General features: G+C 48.7%; 1 protein-coding gene across 1 annotated transcript in view; it reads left to right on the top strand.

The window, feature by feature from the left end:
* Positions 1–20,988, top strand: part of CDHR3 (cadherin related family member 3) — a 59,722-nt gene that overhangs the window by 5,371 nt on the left and 33,363 nt on the right. The window contains exons 2-4 of the mRNA XM_041723047.1: positions 3,756–3,958; positions 8,623–8,788; positions 11,839–11,936. Of these exons, the coding sequence (XP_041578981.1) occupies positions 3,756–3,958; positions 8,623–8,788; positions 11,839–11,936 (467 nt within the window). The remainder of the gene's footprint in view (positions 1–3,755; positions 3,959–8,622; positions 8,789–11,838; positions 11,937–20,988) is intronic.

The following is a 20,988-nucleotide window of genomic DNA, read 5'->3' as shown; positions in this document are numbered from 1 at the left end:
GCAAAAGAGCCGGAGGAACGGAGGAACGGATTGTTGAACTAAGAGTCGGGAGATCCCAGCTTGACTACCTTTCTTACCAGTATCCCTGGAGTGTCTGCCACAAAGTTTTTAGGATTTCATGGCACACCCCTGGTGCATGCCACCTTGCCCTAGGAACAGAGGCCACCAGATGCGGTCCAGGACATCTCCAGCAAGAATGTCAGCAGAGGGCTGCTTGGGTGGCTCCTTTGGTTAGCGTCCAACTCTTGATCTCAGCTCTGGTCTTGATCTCAGAGTTGTGAGTCAAGCCCCTGAGTCTGCTTAAAAGAGAGAGAGAGAGAGAGAGAGAGAGAGAATAAGAGAGAGAAGAATGCCAGCAGATAGGGCATATCCAAGGATATGGCTTTAGTCATACATGAAACAGGCAGTCTCCAACACAATTTGCTTGAGGGGCACTAAATATATCCACTTCTGCCTTCAACATATCTTCCTCGCTGCCATACAAAATATGACCATTCAAGGAGGGCTATGAAAAGATCTATAAATATAAGGAGGCAGGGTGGAGCCTGTGCAAAGAGCCCTGTCCTTGGAGTTAGATGCCTTGGACTGGAAGGCTAGTTCTTTCACAGAATTAGTTTCCAGAACCCAGGGCTTATCGGAGTTAAAATGAACACAGCGAGATCAATGGACACACTATCAGCAGAGAAAACTAGGAGATATCAGTGGGCGATATTTGAAGAGCACGGCTTGGCTAGCCTTCTCGGTTCATCGAAGGAGACACACCCTGGTTGGTGGCCAGGGCAAGCTGCCTGTTCAGGGTGAGGTTGCAGAAAGCCTCTCACACCCAAGCTCACGTCAAGCTAATACTGCAGCACGCTTCCTTATGTTATTCCCCAAACAGCCTCTCACAGATAGCATCACCACCACCTAATATCTGGGGGGAGGGGCCAATTTCTCACCAGACCCCAGCACCATCTGGCTACCATGTTACCCAGTCGTAAGACAGCCACGAGATGTTCCATGTGCACGGTCACCTAGACTGTCTGTAGTAGGTATGTCCTGTCAGCTAGAGGACCCAGACGCCAAGAGCCAGGCCGACCACGGCCCATCAGTGAGTGTGCAACCTCAGGAGTGTAAAATGGTGATGGAACTCAGGATTGTGTTCACAATGGCTGCGATCTGGCAGTAAAGCCACACAACGCCTGGCGAGTAGGTGCTCAGTAAATGCAAGTGGTTACTTGTTTGGGCCTGTTCGTTTTGGCTGGACACTACCTAACCACAGGTGATTCTTGAGAAAAACCAAGTGAGTTCTGTATTTGCTTAAATATGAGCAGAGGCTTCCTTCCTCCTTGACTGGAGGGGCCCAAGTCACGGGTGAGTGGGAGGGGACAAGAGAAGGTGGGGGTTTCCTTGAAGTTACCAACCTTCCATTTTGCTTATGACTGTCCTTGTCTTGCTGAACAGAGAGGAAACAGTCTGGTGAACAGCTCATGGGGGCCCTGGTGACTTCTGGTTATGGGAAAAGAGGGCATGGGGGAATTATGCCTAAGAAAACCCCAAGCACTGAAGCAGTTGATTAATATGTTCATTTAAAAAAAAACTATTTGGGGGAACTTTTTTTTTTGCCTCTATTTAGCTTACTATTTGGCTCCCAATTTTTATCACAAGATTGCTATAATATTAAAGTCAATTTTAATGGATTAAAAAATCTATTCATATCCTTGTCACCCTAAACCTCAGCTGCTTTGTTATTTCTGAGCCCTTGCTATGTCCTTGTCCATAAAACAGGATTATTCTGGGAGCAAAAATAACTTATGCATAATGTACTTTAGTCTCTAAACTACATAAGATGATTTTAGATTTGTGAAGCTCGTATCAATGCGTTTATGTTTCAATTTTTCTTACATTCGCATCTACTTCTCTACATCTTCTCCTCCCAATTTTTTAAAAGATTTTATTTATTTATTCATAAGAGACACACACAGAGAGAGAGAGAGAGACAGAGAGAGAGAGTCAGAGACACAGGCAGAGGGAGAAGCAGGCTTCATGCAGGGAGCCCGACGTAGGACTTGATCCCAGGTCTCCAGGATCAGGCCCTGAGCTGAAGGCAGCGCTTAACCACTAAGTCACCCGGGCTGCCCATCTCCCCCAAATTTGAAATAAAAACATTGTCTTACAAAAAAGCCAGCATTTTCCCATGGCTTGTTTGTTTCTAGAAGTTCCACACCTTCTGGGAGGACAGATCCTTTTCTTTACCCCTGTACCTCTTCCCATTCCAAGTGGCTTGTTCCCCAGGGGCTAATGGTGGCCAAGATCAGGAAACCCGCTAAGAAGTAGGACTTCAGTATAAATTTTGATTTTGTTACTTATTATTCTTCACTTCAGTTTCCTCATCTGTAAAATGGTGCCACTGATACCTCTCTGAGAGAGTTGTTTTGGGGAGTAAACGAGAGAAAAGATTTTACATGATGCACTTATTTGGAACATTGGCTGAGTGGTCATTGCGCTGCCTTCATAGAGCTGCCATACTAAACTACCACAAAATGGATGGCCTAAAGCAAAAGAAATTTATTCTCTCATAGTTCAGGAGATCAGAGGTCTGAAGCCAAGGCACTGACAGGGTTGGTTTTTCTCTAGAAACTCCGAGGGAGGTCTGTTCTACACGTGTTTCCTAGCTTTTGGTGGTTGCTTGATGATCCTTGGCTTCTAGTTGCATCACTTCTACTTCTGCCTCTATCATAACTTGGCTCTCTTCCTCCTGTGTCTCTGTGTCCTGTCCTCTTCTTATAGGGACACCATTTGGTGGATTAGGGCCCACCCTAATTCGGAATGACCTCCTTTTAATCAATTCATCTGCAAAGATTCTATTTCCAAATAAGGTACCTTCTCAGGTTCTGACTGAACATGGATTTTTTTTGGAGGGGGGATGTGGGAGGGGGGACACTTTTCACCTCCCTAGGGTAACCATCACTATGGAAGCATGAAAGAACATAACCTGTTACTCTTCTCTGTATAAGCAAAATCTTGGAAAGTTATCAAGGAGACCTAAGAGTGTCCCAAGGCTTTCCTGGAAGAAACATACTTTCTCTTAAATTATGAAACTCCTGCCTGAAATGCAGCCCGAGGCAATGCATATGACTTCCCTGAGTCTCTCGTTTCCTTCTCTGTGAAATGGGAATTAATCTATCAATCAAGATGTACTGATGAACCCTCTAACTGATGCCCCCAGCATCCCATAATGACAAACAATTGTCCTCGGGATTACTTACAGGTGTAGGGAGATCTACCATGATTCTGGAGCTTGCCTGTCATGCACACTTAGGTTTTGATGAGCTCTGAATCAAATTCCAACACAGACGAGGAAAAAAAACTCTTGTAAATTACCCTGGGCCTTGTAAGACAGGATGTCACGGCCAGACTAGGTCCTTCAAGTGGATGTCTGCCTCCTAAAAGCATCACATTCGTCTTTCCCTTGCTCCTCACAAAGGCTGCAAGGAAAGAGAAGGAGTGGCAGGAGACAAGAGAAAAGCAGCAGCCTTATTTACAGAATGACAGAAGCAGATTTCATGGTTGTTGTTGGTGGTTGTTTTCTTGGTTCCCAGAAGATCTCCCATTTCCATTTCCAGTCCTTCGTGAGGGTATTTGTTCTTGGGGAGTGACCAGCTTCCAGCGGCACTCCGAGCTACAGGTTGAAGCCCTAGACCAAGCTGTTAAGTCCTTGTTCCCAGCACAAGCCTTCATGTTCATGTCATTTTGCATCCTTTTTAAACCCACAGGGAGAGAAGCGCTACACCTAATCCACTTGCCTGCTACAAGCAGCGTGGCCGAGAATTCTCCACCTGAGACTCCAGTGCACAAGTTTTCTGTGAACTTATCAGCCTCGCTGTCACCCGTGACTGCAGGGTTGCCCCTGATTATCAACACAAGCCCCCTCACTGACGCCTTCAAGGTGAACGCGCTGTCAGGCTTGGATTTTGAGGCAAGAGTGGCTTCCTTGGGAACTGTCCACAGAGCGGGGTCCTGAAGAAGAGGGCGGTCGGGATCCCAGATCAGTGACCATTTCCTCCCCTTTCCATGGCTCACTCTCCCCTCTAGTAAGACCCAGGAGGCCTGTCTGGGGCAATCCCAGAGCCCTCTGGGCTAGAGGCCCCTAAACACTCTGAACCTTCCTTCTTCGCTTAATCCAGCACAAGGAGCAATATGTTCAGTTTGTTACAAATACAAGTCTTGTTTCTTATTGCCAACCGCCCTCCCATGCCCTCAGGAGTTAGGCATATGGTGACAATACCCAAGTCCTTTGGGTGGCATAGTTTGGGCATTGGTCCCCTCAAAAGCCAGACTCTAATGAATGTGTGCCTGGTGATTCTGCTTTTCTCAAATTCTGTGATTTTTTCAGAAGGAAATCTATGAAGAGACTTATTTAACATGAGAGAACACCTCTTTCATTAAAATACAAGCTTTCACGTCCAGCCACGCTGTGCGAGTGCTTCCTCTTGCACAATTCTGACCCAGGCGTTCACCTTCAGGAGCCACGCTGCCCCCGCTCTCTTTCCTACTTTATCATTTGAGTCTTTTCCAAAGTTGGTGCTTCTCCTTAAGTAGGACAAACACACCTGCATGTTTTCCACTGGAATCTTCAGAGCCCCTTCTAGGGACACCTTTAGGGTCCAGGTGTCTGCACCTCCCCCACCCCTGCCCTTTGCTCAGTTGGCATAGGAACCTCTGGCAGTTATCATTAGCTCTGACTTGGGTCCTGCCTGCCATTGCCCCGGGGTTCTGGTGGGACCCAGTGGGCTCAGCCTGCTTGGTCGAGGCTCCGTGGCCTTCTTGAGGTACATACTAGGGGCTCTTAAGCACAGCTGATCGTTAAAGTCCTGAGGGGAGCCCCCCAAAGGTGTGCATATATCTGGGCTCCAGAGCAGACCTTTAGAACCCATGATGTGTGGGCAGAGCTCAGGCGTACAGTATTCTCAGCACCCCTAGGGGCAGGTTCTTTGGTATGTAAGGAGCACACTTTCAGACAGGCTGTACTTCAGCATCCAGGTTACAGCCCCAGATACTGGTTCTGTGACCCACCTGCCTTATCTACCTGGCCCTGGACCTCTGGCTCGTCCTCCACAGCTGCTGGTCATCTGGTCCTAGAAGCCCTGCCAACTGCTTGCACTTGTGCAGCATGTCGTATATGCCGGACACTGTTGAACATGCTTCACCTGTGTTTACTTTTATACTATTCAAACAATCCGATGATTTTATTTATATTACTATCCCCTTCTTATAGGTGGAAGAAACTGTAGCAGAATTTGTTAAATAACTTGCCCTGGATCACGCAGCTACCTGTAACTGAAACCCAGGCCGTCTGACTTCAGACCTCTATTTTTGTAAACAGCTTCACTGAGATATATTTTTGTACAACGTGCAATTCACCCATTTAAAATGTACAATTTGGTGGTTTTTACTGTGTTCACAGACCATCACCACCATCTAATTTTAGAACACTTTTCCTGTTCCCCCTGGTCTCTGACACCCACTGATCTCCTTTCTGCTTTTAATAAATTTGCCTATTCGGAGCATCGTGGATGGATTCACACTGTACCTGGTCTTTAATGACTGCCTAGTTTCCTTTAAGCTGGATCAGCACTTCGTTCCTTTTCATGGCTGAATAATTTCCCACCGTATGGACAGACCACAATTTATCTATCCATTCAGTTCAGCTGCTGGCAGATATCGAGCTTGTTCCCCTTTGAGAACTCTCACCCTCAGCCTCTAGATTTTACTGCCTTTGATGATGACGGCAATCATGCAGCATCAGGTGTGCAGGGATCCCATTGAGCATTCCCATCCCGATCTCTGGTTACTCCTGACACTGACTCTACCACCACTGAAAACCCTTTATTCTTATTTTCGAACTAAGATCACAGAGAGACAGCAAGGTTAGCTTATTTGTCCAAGGTCACATCACCGTAAGAGATGAAATAAGAACTTAACGCAGGTTTTCTGATGGCCAGTCCTGGGCTCTTTCTCCCACATTGCTGTGCACATCTGTTGCTGGTTTGGTGAGGCCTCAGAATCAGGTGAAAGGACCTGCCCTTTCCATGTTTGGTGCGATCCAAACAGGGCTGACAGTCAAGGAAGAGTTACATCCTGTTTCTGACTTCTAGAAATGGTGGCTTGTGTTCAGCGCACTGTTCCAGGCCTGGCGCTTCCTGGACCCTGTGTTGGTCCTAGGATAGGTCACATATTCACCAGTCCTGAAGCTGTTCTGAAGCATTAATTGCTTCTCCCCAGAAACTACCCAAGGGCATCAATTACTCTGTCCAAAACGATCCCATCCTTTAACCCAAAATTCTCACAAGGGCTACTTCTGCTGCCATCCTGTGCTAGAACCTGACTCCTCCCTGGGCGACTTCACACTCTGCAGGAGAAGGCTAGTAATGAGGTTTTCGGGTCTCTGGCCCGGAGGTCTGAGGTTGTGCGGAGGCCCACACCTGCCCTTCTTTCTCTTGCCACTATTCCCTTACCCATTGTCACCAGCATGGTGGGTCTGGCAAATTTGCTCAGCCTTGACCAGGACAACCTCAGACTCAACATACCTGAAACCAAGCACTGTCTTCCACCAAAACTTTGCAGCCAGATTGCCTGCAACCAAATGGAGCCTCCACACTCCCAGCTGTGACCTTTGGAGTGCCTTCCCCTCCCTGGCCTAGTCTCCATCCGCCTGAGGTGGGATGTTTTATCAACCTGTGGTTGTTGCGATGATTTAACAAGATAACGCGACAAAATGGCTTGGCAAGAGCCTGGCACACAGACAATAAATGCCGGTAACAGCAGCAAAACCAACTTGCTTATTTGTGTTGACTGCAACTCAGTTCCTTTGACTCTGAGATGTAACATTTTTGGACTCTTTTTTGACTGCATGATTTCCTTCCTCTAGAGTATTAGCGCTAGTTCCCCAGATGAAGGGGCTGTTAATAGGTAATACTGTAGTAAAGGAGTCATTCAAGCTTGGGGTTCAGGAGAGGGCTCCAGGCTTAGCAGGAAGCAAGGGTCTAAATCAGGAAATACAGTGGATTATCTTGACAGAGGGGGATGCTCTGCTGGACATACATTCACTGAACAGTTTCTGGCTCTTTAATGTTAATGAAAGTCAGCATTTGCTGAGTGCATGCTCAGTGCCAAAGAGTGGTCAAAGTATTCCATGGAATCTTCACATCAACCTTCTAAAGTAGTTGCTAATATTATCCCCATTTTACAGATGGGGAAATTGAGGCACAAAGGGTTAAGTAATGGGAAGGCTGGGCTTTAAAGCCAGTTAGCCTGGCTCCAGAGTCTATGCTCTTACCCCTGTGTTATGCTGCTCTCACCTGCCACATGCCAAGCATGGAGATTGGTGATCTCCACATATGTGGGTGCCTGGCTGACCCTGCTCACTGGTGGAGATGAGACTACCTCATTTTCTCTCTCAGCCCTCTCCCACACTTTCTCCCTCCACCACATGCACTCATTCCCATCCATGGCTCCCTTCTCTCAACCAACTGAGATCTTGCACAGCCTCTTCCACGAAGCCTTCCCCGACTACACAGACCTCACAATGAACTTTGCCCCCAGTTCTCCACAGTACTCTGACCTAGCTCTTTGTTATAATGGTCTGTATTATACTCCAGCTGTTTAACTAGGGCAAGGGGAATTTACCTAATTATAATCATGTGGAAACAAAATCAGGGAAAGGTAAAGGACTTTCCCAAGGTCACACCAAAGTTCAGCTGGGACACTAAGTTCTCATCACGACGGGACCCTGAATGCCTGCCTGGCCCCAATTGTATGCATAAGCAATAGGTTCCATTAGTGTAATTAAGACATTTATGAAACTTAGTCCTTGATGCTCTGGGCACTCCGTGGTCTAAGCTGGTGACAGGAGTGTGCATGGAGACAGGAGAGGTCCCAGGTTGGCCTCCAGTTAGCCTCAGCAGGACCCTGCCACCCTGGACCGCCCAGGTTCCTGCTGATGAATCTTGATGACGTTTCTCTGGCCTTGGTTCTTAGTGTCCCTCTCACATCTCCAAAACACTTAGAGAGCAGAGAACAGGTTCCCACTAGTGGAATGTGTGGAAACGCACAAAAACACTTGAAGAGACTGTTGATATAAATATATATTGTTCCTTATTTCTGCAGACATATCCTTCCCTTATTCATTCTTGGACGTGGCCTTGGGAAAATTAGCACAGAGCGCCGGGTCATGATGTGACTTAACAGCAATCCCAGGAAAGCGTGGTGTCTTATTCTTAAAGGCTAGCAAATCCAACTACATTCAGGGTGGCTAAAGGACTTGTCTAGGTGCCTACCCCAAGTAGTGACAGGGTTTTAATTCCTGGCTTTTCATCTCCAGTCGATGGAACCAGGATGTCGCCTAAATATTTTTTCTTTCCTCTGAAAAGCAGCATCACACGCAGGAGTCCCTTTAGTGAAGTGTCATGGGGCTTATGTGGGAAAGACTAAAGCAAAACAACCGGTTCCTCTGACAGTGAGGGAAAGACGGTTTCCAGGATGCTGGTTGCTTCCTCCCTAGTAACATCCCTTTGCAAAACGCATGCATACAAAACAGATCTCCTTTCACATGGTTACTAAGAATTCTGCATTTGCTTTTAGGTTGTCACCACTGGGAAGGAAGAACTAGACTTTGAAACCGGACCAAACATATTTGATTTGCAGATTTATGTTAAGGATGGCGTCGGTGTCACTGACCTACAGATCCTGACCGTGCAGGTAACAGACGTGAACGAGCCACCTCAGTTTCAAGGCAATTTGGCAAAAGGTAAGATACGCTGGGGGGGTGCATCGCTGGACGGGGGGACCCTGGGGAACAGAGCAAAACAGAAAAGTAAGTAAAGGAGCAGCTGTTTCCCTGGAAAAGGCAGCTGCTTGATGAACAGGGAATAAATGAAATGTCCTCCAGCACAGGACTCCCAGTAATGATGCCCAACAATTTACAAAGCCCCTCACCTCCGTGGTTTCTCTCGGGTCTCTCAGTCCTGGGGGAGGGGGAACTGAAGCTCAGGGACCTCGAGTGGATCATTCTGGAGTGAGGCTGGGCAGAGCCCATCAGAGGCTCATCCCTGTGAGCTGCCGCCGGTCATTGACTGACCTGTTCCTTCTCCCCCACAGACCCCTGGAGGGCAGTGTGTGACTGGGGTCTGCTGCAGAGCAGGGACAATACAAAGGACGGGGGCACAGGGTGGATCATTTCCTGCATGATCTCTCCCAGGCTCATGACGTTGAACGCCATCCACACTGTCAACTTCCAAGTCTGTCATCTTAGCCCAGCTTCTCTGAACTCTTGACTCAGATACCCAGCTGCCTTGTCCCACGTCTCCATCTGCTGTGTCTAACAGGCACGTGGGACATTGTGAGGTGCTGTGTGGAATGCCCCCAGGTCACCCAAGTGTTAGAGTTCGTTGCCAGTGGAGCCAACCACGTGATTAGAAAGTTAGAACTTTTAGTCCCAACTTCACACCTCAGCCTACCTCCTCGGAGGCGAGGAGGGTAGAGATTGAGCTCAATCCCCAACGGCCAATGATGTAAGCAATCATGCCTATGTAATCAAGCCTCCATAAAAACACAAAAAGATGGAGTTTGGAGAGCCTCCAGGTTGGTGAACAGCCTCTCTCTTCTGGGACAGTGATGTGCCCAGAGACCATAGAAGCTCTGGGCCCCTTTCCCCATATCATGCCCTATGCATCTCTTACATCTATCTGTTCTGGAGTTAGATCCTTTTGTAATACACTGGTAATCTTGTAAGTAAAATATTTCCCTGAGTTCTGTGATCCCTTCTATCAAATTCCTTGAACCCGAAGAGGGGATGGTGGGAAATGCAGATTTCTAGTTCGTGGGTCAGATGCGCAGGTGACAGCCTGAACTTGAAATTGGCATCTGAAGTGGGGGTTGGGGTGTCTCGTGGGGTGAGTCCTTGGTTGGTGGAATCTGAATGCTATCTTTGGGTAGATAGTATCAGATTTGAGTTGAATTGCAGAACCGCAGGTGTCAGAGGATTGCAGGGAAAGTCCCCCACACATTGGAATTGGTGTCAGCACATGACATCTCAAACTCAACACACCCTCAGATCAAATTCTTGACTTCCACTCCACCCCTGGCCCCATCATCCTCTCCCCTAATCTCTTTCTCCTGTCATTCCCATTTTGGCTAATGGCACCTCCACCCTTCCAGTTGCTTGATCCCAAACTTCAAAGTCAGCCTTGACTCCTCTTTCTTTCTTTCTTTCTTTCTTTCTTTCTTTCTTTCTTTCTTTCTTTCTTTTCTTTTCTTTCTTTCTTTCTTTCTTTTTTGACTCCTCTGTCTTTCATACCCAACATCAAATCTATGAGGAAATCTTGCCACTGCCAAGTCTGAGCAGTCTGACTGCTCCCTGGCATCTCTATCACTACCACCATGGTGCAAGTCACTAGTCATGTATCATCTGAATTATTGCGATAGGGGGTTAACTGGCCCTGCCCTGTCAGTCTGTTCTCTGCATAGCAGCCAGAAGGATGCTGTTGAATATCAGTCCAATCAAGGCACTCCTCGGCTCAAAACCCCACAAGAACATTCCATCTCCTTCAAGAGGAGAGCCAGGGTCTCCTTGAGGTACCATCAAATAAAAAAAAAATGGTACCATCAAATCTGTTCAAGTCCACTCCAACCCGTACTGTGTTCTCTTCTGCATACTTCCGTCTCCTCCTCTATGGCAGTCCTGGCCTCCTCACCAGGCTGTGAACACCTCCCCCCGCCCCACACACCACCCTCAATGGCATCTTTGCATTTGCTCTTTGCCCCTTTCCCCTATGTCTACGGTCCTCATTTCTTTAAGAATCTAGACTCAAGTGTCATGGACCTTCCACAGCCGCTCCATTTAACACTGTAACCCAACCCACAACACTCAATTCCCTGATTTTCTCCATGACGTTGCACAGTAACATTCACATATTTTGCTCATTTATTGTATTGTCTCTATCTTCCCCTCTAATGCAAGGTCCTTGAGAGCAGGGTTTTGTGTTTGGAGAACCACTATGTGCCCCCAGTGCATAGATAGATCAGTGTCTGGTACACAGTGAGAATTCAGTAAACATTGTTTTGAATGAAAGCACGAGCAGTGATAAAGGTGAGTGAGGGCTGGAGCTCAGACGTAGGATGGAATGGGATGGAATGTTTATGCACTTACCCCCTCCCCAGCTGAGACAGCCTCGTAACTTTCCTGAGCCTGTTTCCCCATTTGTAAAGTGGAGGTAATTACGATGCCTACTTACATGGGGATGATGATGATAAAGGAGAAAACATAAGCCGTCAGCACAGTGCCTCCAAGGAGTGAGCTGATGTGCACATCCTCAGCCCTCTTGCAGGACGGGCTCTGGGAGAGAGATGCCAGAGTGGAGCGTGGGGGCCCCTTGGGCAGGGCCGGTGGTGTCAAGAACTCTGAAGTAGATGAAGACAATTTCTAGTCCCCTTCCTGAGCCTCGGTGGCCCTCTCCCTTTATTCTGCTGTAAGTCATTTCTGCTGAGATGCTCAGTGACCTTGGTTCAGTTTTGGGGGAATTTGCACCTAAAAGTAAATCATGGACATGGAGCAGCCTCACATGGAGGCTCCTCCCCTACATCACTTCTCGGTGGGAGGGAAACTTGGGAAGATGTGATGTCAGCGGCCACTTGTTCCCATAAGTGGCTTGTTCATGCCTTTATTCACGCATCCCTCCTTCCCACGATGCCAGTGCTTGGTTCTCTTTGCTTCTCTGTGTACAGCCTTCCTGACTCTGTAATTCCTCATTTGCTTTATCTGATAAAGTGTTTCTTATTCCACTTTGGATGCTGATATAGGTCTAGACCTCTACATAGTGGAAGGAGCAAACCCGGGATTCATTTATCAGGTTGAGGCCTTCGATCCAGAAGACACAAGCCGAAACATACCTCTGAGTGTAAGTCTCCTGATAAACAAGGTGGGCTTCTCCACACAGGAGCCTGGGGCCTCTGCTGGGGGCGTGGGCAGTGGGAGGGGAGGGATAGACTCTCCACCACCATGGCACACAGTACGGGGGATGTCCGAATGGGTAAGGGATAGACACCCCAGGTTAGACTCATGGCTCTGTGTGATCTTGGACAAATTCTTAACCTCTCTCTGTGATCCAATTTCTTCATCTATAAAATGGAAGAATAATAGCACGTACACAGCTGGGGGATTGTAAGTATTAGATAACGCCCGTAAAGCCACTTAGCACCATGTCTGGCATATTGGAATGGCTCAGGATTTTTAAATTCTAAGGTGATAAAAATCCAGCAATATTCTTTTAAAAGTAAGCAAAAAAATGTGTACCCCCAAAGGCCGGCATTAACACTTCCTTTTCAAGAGATGGAGTCAAGCTGCTTGGAGCCAAGCTTTTAAAAAAAAAAAAAAGTTAAAAGAGAGTCCCAGAAATTCCAAAGAAAAGAGGGAACCCCCCCAGAGAAAAACCAGAGACTAGATCCTGGACCGTTCCCTCTCCATTCAGTCTGAGGCAGCTGATCTCTCTTCCTTTAAATCCATTTCCTGCATGCAGCTCTCAAAGGAGCTCTTGTAACCACGACCCCTCAGGCGAAGGAGCCTTTCAGTTTGTCCCTGAGCCGGGAGGCCCTGGCTCCTAGCTGCGTCCCCTGAAGTGGCCCAGACACCCTGCAGCTGGGCAGCCCAGGCTGGAGAGAAAAACCGAAGCTCACATCAGCCAGCCAACTGACCTTGAAGCAGGCATCACTCCTGCAAATCGTGCCTTACGGAAGCGAGTACTTGAAATATGACACTCAGCGAATTGGTAACACCAGGAGGCTGTTTCTGCTGTTCGCTGCTTGATTTGCAGCTTCAACAGAGCTACTTTTTCTAACAGGAGGAAGTGAACCTTGGAAATAACCTCCAGGACCCATAGAATATGGTCTGCAGGATCTGGAACAAAGCTGTTTTCAGATTAGTGGCCACATCTTGAGTCAGGGAATAGTCTGTTATTATCAGAAGATGACCCTCTGTCCCCGAAATCATTTATTCAGAGTTCTGTGAATAAGTGGAATAAGTGGAAGAGGCAAACACTTAATGGGTCCCTACTATGCGCTCAGAACAATACCGGGTGCTCTAAATGCATACTTATGATAACGTCCTTGTTACATCAGTTATAAATCTGTTTGTCTGAAAAATAACAGAAAACTCAACCACACTGGTGGATGTGGGACTTCTCCCCCCTCCCATAACAAGAAGTGCAGAGGTGGGCCGGCGGTCCAGGGCTGGCACGTCTGCTGCCCTCAGAAACCTGGGCTCTTTCTAACTTTATGCTCTTCCACTCACAGCATGTTGGTTTTGTCCTCTTTTTGTTCACCTCATGATAACAATATGACTGCTGCACCTCCAGGCTTTAACTTTCAGTTCCAGGCAGGAAAAAGAAGAAGAAAAATAAAGCAGGAAGGAGTAAGGGTGAGGGAACAGGCCAGCCCGGTGTGTATCTCAAAGATCCTCCAGAGGCCCTTCCTGGAGGACTTTTTTACTTTACTTCTTTTTTACTTTACTTCTCACCGGCCAGAACTGTCGCCACTGTTGTTGGATGGTGACCAAGGAAATGGGATTTTGGATGGGTCAGCAACCCAAAATCTAGTACCTCATTTATACTTTGAGTTTTCTTTGTGACCAAGAAGTCACTATGTGCCAGGCTTGCTTGCTTTTCTTTCTTTCTTTCTTTCTTTCTTTCTTTCTTTCTTTCTTTCTTTCTTTCTTTCTTTCAAGATTTTATTTATTTATGCATGAGAGACACAGAGAGAAAGGCAGAGACACAGGCAGAGGGAGAAGCAGACTCCCTGCCGGGAGCCCGATGTGGGATTCCATCCCTGAACTCCATCCAGGGACTCCAGGATCATGCCCTGAGCCACCCAAGTGTCCCTGTGCCAGGCTTTCTATTAGATATTTTGGACACAAAGACAAGTGAGACACATCTTTGTACCTCAAGATGTTTATGTCTCCCCATGGGTGGGGAGACATTCGTGAACACACCAAATTCTTGTAATTCCGTAAGATAATTACGATAAAGCTCATACAAGATGCAGTGGGGGCAAAGTGGAAGGAATCTCAACCGTTGAGAAAAATGTTTATTTTTAAATCTTCATCTTCAAATTATGCAGAAGGAAAAAGATCACGGTGGCCGCTTTAAAAACACCCCCGTAGATCAGGTTGAGGAAGGGAAGGGGCCTCAGGCCGTTGCTCCCTTAAGAGAAAATGCAGTGCCAGGGGTCAGAGAGCAGCTGCAGGGCGCACCTGTGCTTTCTGCAGCGTGTTTGGGGAGGGGCGCTTCCCATTGCAGCACAAAGTGTTAATGAGGTGTTTCACGCGTACAGTAGAACTAACCACCTTGCAGAGTTGACAGCCAGCGGGGAGGAAAGATGAGCATAATCTAGAGAGAAGGCTTCTCCGGCTAGGAACAGGAACTAACCGTTTAGGAAGTGGTAGGAAAGGACGGACATTGCTCCCTAGAAGGAGAAAGGAGATGGGTTTGTTGACTACCAAGACCAAACCCATGCTTCTCAACTTTGGCTGTAAGTTGAAACCAGCAGAGGAACGTTAAAAAACTAGATATCTGGGTCCCACTCCCTAGGGGTCTGATGTGATGGTCCTGGGGTGCGACCCAGGCATCAGGCTCATCTAGTTCCCTGGGGGTCCCTGGTGGTGGGCCTGAGAAGCACCACTGGAAGATGTGGTTTCCCAAATTTCCAGGCCTCTCTCTTGGGCCTTGCCGTCCAGTGGGGCTGGGGTGGGGGTGGGGGGCCTGGGAATCTGCGTATTTGCCAGATACCCTGGGGGAGTCCTCTGGTCAGAATGGCTGGGCGGGTTGGGCCCCTGCATGAGACTATATGTAGGCTGCTTTTAAGAAAACACAGATTCTGATGGTTAAGGCAGCCGATGCTTGACCTCAGCTCAGGTCCTGATCTCAGGTTGGTGAGTTCAGGCTCCGCATTGAATAGAAAAACACAGATTCCTGGAACACAAGTGTCCCAGGTGATTGGGATGCACTGCACCCTTCTGCTGAACTGCTGAACTGGAGAAACAAGTAAAGGCTTTAATGAAACACCAGAGCTGGGCCAGGAGCCAGGCACCCACTGGGCTGCTGGTCTTGCCGCTGGAGGGCGCACCGGCGGGGTGGGTGGCACGGTGGGGCTCACTTCCTTCTGGGGCTCCCCCCAGCTGCCCCTGGCCTTGGGGGTCGGGGACCAGCTGTCCATGCTCAGGCTCAGGGCATACCCTGGGCCTCAAGAGGACCTGTCCTCCTCTGATCTGCCCAAGAGCTGGGACTGGCTCAGGTGAATGGGGTCATGTACGCCAGTGTCCCCAGAACCAGTCCATCCCCAGTACTGCGGCTCCTGCTGGGCCCACTGGGCAGACAGGATCCACATCAAAGGGAGGGGGCATGGCCCCCACCCTGCTGGCTTTGTTGCTTGGCACTGACCTTCCCAACACTGGGATCCTGCTTGGGGTGGGGTGGGGACAGGGGCAGTTACCTACCTGTACAGGGCTCCCCCACAAGCTCTGCAACCCCAACAAGATCTGCGGCAAGTGCCAGGCCAAGAACCAGGAGTTAGGACAAGTTTAACCAATGTGGAACTCAGAGTGCCATGCCATCCAGAAGCACACCCTCTGGAAGGCGATGGCTCCCTCTCCGGGGGGAGAAGAGGACAGCAGAAATCCACACCAACAGCCTCATCAGCTGCTGTACAATGGCTAACTACACGGGGTCATCTACCAGGAGTACCGGACAAAGCCTGAATAAAAGTGTCATTCCTGCGGCCATCTGGGCAGTCAGTGATGGCACGGAGTACAGCATTGCCTGGAATTCCTGGGGAGAACCATGGGGTTGGAGAGTGAGGCTAGATGAGGAGAGTGGTAGGGGCTAGCAATACAAGATGCTAGCCATTGTGATCTAGTGCAGCCATTCCTCCAGGAAGGAGCTTTCTCTGGGCCTTTCCATTAGGGAAGGACTTTTGCATAAAGTGAAATGTGCTTTGTCTTCAGCCGGGCAGACAAAGGATTAAATTAAAAGAGCAATAACCTTGCTACCCAGCCCCTACAAAGATGGGAAGGGTGCAATTACAACCTTGCTGTCGAGGAGTACTCTACGTTTGGGGACCCCATCCTTTAAGACACAGGTTTCCAGAAGAGCAGTCTTTGAAGAAATGGTACTGTGACCCATAAGTAGAGGGGACCTATCCCTAGGGGCACCGGGTTGCTAGCCACCATATGAAGGATCTAGGGGTCGATATTCAAAGTTTCTGATGGTCATAGTGCTTAGGACCTAGCTGGGTGCTGCCGCGGTGCTGGCTGGAAGGGCAATCCTGAGGAAGAGGCTGGAAGAGGCTGAGACTCCCGGGCCAGCAGCTTCTCTGCCTCCATAACTGCAGCAAATCACCTACCTGGCGAAGGTACGGTCTGCAAGACAATTATGTGACCTCCATTCAGACTTATCACCAGTTCTTATATCACCTTGGAATCGCTGGTGGGTGTGGAGGGACAAGAGGGCCATTTCAGACTGCCCAAGTGACGAATAAAATACACGACTACCCACAAGAAGAAATAAAACAGAACAGAAGCAAAACACCAAAGCATGTGCGTGAAGCCACGGTGGCTTGGTTTGTGCCTATCACCTTACCTGGTGGGTTCCAAGGAGTTGCCTTGCTGGTGGGAACCACTAAGGAGGAAGGATGAGTTTTAAAAATAGCTCTGGAAACTCCAGCTCCCTTAAAACGCCAAATCCCACAACCCCTACCCAGCTGAATAAATGGAAACTGTGTCACAGATAATGTAAAAGTGGGGCTAATGCAGAAATGCTCCCTCCTTTTTAAAGACGTTTTAAAAGCGTGTGGTTGTACATTGTTTGGACCAGAGCTGGCAAGTGAGCCAGGAATGACCGCTGTACATGTCATTTTAGATGTTCTGGTAGCCACATTAAGAAATAAAATGAGGGACACCTGGTGGCTCAGTTGGTTGGGCGTCTGCCTTCAGCTCAGGTCATGATCCTGGAGTCCCAGGATCAAGCCTCAAGATCAAGGAGATCAAGCTTCTCCCCCTGCTCTCTCCCCAACTTATGTTTTTTTGCTTGCACGTGCACGCGCACACACACGCTCTCTCTCTCAAATAAAGTCTTTTTTTAAAAAAAGGTAAAATGAAAAGATAAAATTAATTATAATATGCTTTTCGAATTTTAAATACTCATACCCAAAGTGCTATCCTTTCACCGTTATCAACATAACAGTTCATGAGATATTTCACCCCCTTTCTCTTAGTAGTAAGTCTTCGGACTCCTTGTGCCCTTTGCACTTCATAGCTCACCTCCTTTCAGACCAGCCACACCGCAGCCGCTCAGCAGTTACAGGTGCCCGTGGGTGGTGGCTCCTGTTGGCTGCAGGGCGCGGGCTGGGACCCAGCATGGGCTGGCCTCCCTGTGCACCCTCCGTGTGGTGATGGGGGCGGGTGGGGTGCGCTCTGGGGCAGGCGCTAGGCCTGGGCTCAGACTGGCTTGCATGTGAATAATGACATTTCCTGGCATCTCTTCCCTAGCTCGGCCCCCTCCCCCCTGCACTTTCTCTGCCTCTTAAAGGAGGTTCAGTGAGCTCCAACCCCCTCCCACCCAGCTCCCACACTCCACCTCCCCCTCTGCTGGGAAGTGGCCACCGTGACTGCAGCAGAGCCTCCTCGGAGACTCTGAGGACGTTAATCAGTTTCGCAGCTGGAGGCAAAGTGATCTAGTGCAGCCATTCCTCCAGGAAGGAGCTTTCTCTGGGCCTTTCCATTAGGGAAGGACTTTAGCATAAAGTGAAATGTGCTTTGTCTTCAGCCGGGCAGACAAAGGATTAAATTAAAAGAGCAATAACCTTGCTACCAGCTGGGCTACCAGGAGGGCATCAGGGGAAGTCACTGTCCCCCGGCCCCCCTCTTGCACGTGCCTCTGAGAAGTGGCAGCGAGCTGTGTCTTTGCCTCCTGGGAATAAAGTGGTCCTTTATGCCCGAGCTGGCTGGCTGGGGCTGTTCAGGTGCATCGAGCAGCCCCCTGACTCATGAGGGAAGGAGCCGAGGCCTTTGCCTGGGCTCTGGAGCTCTCGCCGGACGGAGGTCTCCTGCCCCAACCCCTGCTCATTCCTTTCTACCTTGTTCTGGCAAATTCTGTCCTTGGTGTCCCATCCCTTGATTTCCCCAAGTGACAGCGCCCTTCCTGCTCCCCAAGGCTGCACTCCCACACCACACACACACACACACACACACACACACACACAGATGCACACCACTTGTGCAATGCCCTCTGGCATCCGTCTGCTAACTCAGGAGTCTTGGCAAAACGCGTTCTACTTCTGGTTCTTGTTAAAATGCTCAAGAAAGGGGAAAGCAGTGGTACTGAACAAGGCCCATTCCCAATACATCAGCACTGATGACTGTTCACATGTTGGGAGAGAAACTTCCTCGAATAGATGGGGATTGCCGTCCATCTGTAAGATGAGCGGAGCCTGAGTCAGAGAATAGGACCGGGCTGATGATGGAAAAGGAAGACAGTATGGAAGAGGGTAGAAGCCCTGGCAGCGTCTCCAACCATCCTTTATTTCTCCTTTGTGAATGTGGCTCCTCTTAAAAACATTCAAATGCTGGCTTATAACCCATTGAGCTCACCCTCCTAACGATACCCCACAAGCTGACCCAAGGGAAAGGGAGATTGCAGTAGGAGATTTTTTTTCTGTTGTTGTTGTTTTTCCTCCTAGGCGCCCTTCCCTCCCACTTCTATCCCCCACCCGCCACCTCTGATTTGGGATGGGGGCGGAACAGGGGAAGAGAGAGGAATCCCGGGTTTTCTAAAATATTCACCTGACACTGAAAAATGCAACAGGAACGCGGCGGCGTCTGCACACTTGCCACCTGCCAGGTTGGAAGAGGATGCTGGGTCCTCAGGGTGGTGTGGGTGCATGGGCGCGGCGGCCCTGGGCACCCCGGCCGTGGGTCGCTGGATCCTACTGCAGGCCCCAAGGCGGCTGGGGCTGCAGCTGCAGCGGGCGATCCCTGGTCCGGGTGGCCTGCTGTCCCCAGGGAGCCTGGCGTTCTGCAAACTGAGCCTGCTTCCACTCACCCTGCCTCCTCCGACAGCAGCGACGCGATAAAGGGGGCCCGGGCAGGAAGCTGGAGCCTTTGCGTCCTGGAGCAAACTGCAGCCCTGTGAGGTGCCCAGAGACCTGGGGTGCCCACGAGGGCACATTCCCAGCGGGGGGAGCCCAGCGCTGGCCTGACCGGCTCCCGTTAACCGGATTGATCTGATTACTCAGGACTTCCCAGCCGGTCGTGGAGCAGAGAGGGGCTGCCGCGGCTTCTCATTCTGTTTAATTTCTGTTTTCCAAGAATGAATATCACGGGAGCAGCTTTGATTAAACAAGCCTTTAAAAAGGGGGAGAGAATGCCAGGTTTTGCAGAAAGCTTTACTGAGTTGCTGGCAAATGGCCACATGACACAATATTTTTAGTCTATGGATATTATCTCCTTTCTAACTACAAAACTGCTGTTCCCATTAACACAGGCTCCTAGGTTCAGGGGTAAGGAAATGAGCCTGGTGTTAAAAGAAAAAAAAATTCAGGATTCCAGGAAATCAGCCTCTTAATAAGAATGAAAAAGAAATTCCCCACGTTCCTGAGTCTGCCCTTTCTGTCTGCTGCTGTTTCATGTTTCTTGCTTGCTGAGATGTAGGCAGAACTGGAGGAGATTTCATAATCCGGCCTTGTGTTACCAAACTAAAAAAGATTTTTTTTTAACGTTCAGCAAGATTTTGTTGTTGCCTTTTTGTTTTGTTTTAAGATTTTTAAGGTGGGAATGCTGGTCTCGGATGAGAAATAGGCAAGAAGAAAACCCTGATATTCAACATTTAACAACTATTTATTGATTGAAAAAAGATTTATTGAGCATCTACTATGTGTTAGGCACTAGAGATGTAGTAATGAAGATGAAGCCTTTACCCTCGTGGATCTGACATTCTAACCGACAGCGATAGTTAACCTCTATGCCAGGCACATGGTCTAGAACTTTACATGCTAATCCCTTAGACATACCCTATTATTATTACTCTTTGTTGCACAAACTCTCACAGCTGGCAAGTAGTAGAACCAGGACTCAGACCCAGCAGCCTGGCTCCAGAGCCGCAGCGCTTCTTGACGCAGCCACCCCCATTCGTGACTCTTCTATTCTAGATGGGTCTAAGTCCCCCTTCTCCGTTCCCATCATATCCTATATTTGTCTCCCTCTGAGCATGTCTCCAACATCTTCCTTGTATGTTCCATCAGTTGCTCACCAGCTTTTGGAGATCAGGGTCTGTCTGTCACCTCCATATCCCAAGACTTTCTCCTGTTTGAGACTAATCAGAACTGGGGACCTATGTCCTAACGCATTAAACCCATTGGAAAGGCATCCTGATACAGGTGCGTGTAGTAAATGGCCCCCATGGGTCTATAAACCCTGCCATTCCATCATATCCAGCTTGAGCCTCTGATCTATGGATATGTGAGGATTCTCTGCAGGGAAGGCTCAGCTCAAAGGCAGAGAACGGCTCTGTGTGTCCTGGCGGCTGCTGCCCAGGCTGCGAGCCAGAGAGTTGGTGGGGGGGGGATCTTAGGATTTAAACAATGTACCTTTGAGGACTGCCAAGCTGCTTATCTGATTTGGGGAGTTGGAATAAAGGTCTTCCTTGGTGTTGCCTTAAAATTTCTCCTTAAAAATGAGTAAGAACCACTTAAGTGACCAGCCAGAAAGATTAGTTAAAGTAAGCCCTACCGTAGAACGCTGTGCCATCATTAACCAACCAGGCTGTAAGGTAAGAGTTAAGAATACGGGGAAGTGCTCAAGCTACAAAGGAAAAGGACAAGAGAATGTAATTTTGACTAGGGCATCATCTCAATTTTTTGGAGGGTATATGTTTGTGTAGAAAAGAACAGAGGGCTATTTGTGAAAAT

This window comes from Vulpes lagopus, chromosome 11 (genome assembly GCF_018345385.1).
Source record: "Vulpes lagopus strain Blue_001 chromosome 11, ASM1834538v1, whole genome shotgun sequence".
In the NCBI taxonomy this organism is placed as follows: Eukaryota; Metazoa; Chordata; class Mammalia; order Carnivora; family Canidae; genus Vulpes; species Vulpes lagopus.
Note: the sequence above shows the minus strand (reverse complement) of the source record. Positions and strands in the feature narration are given on the sequence as shown.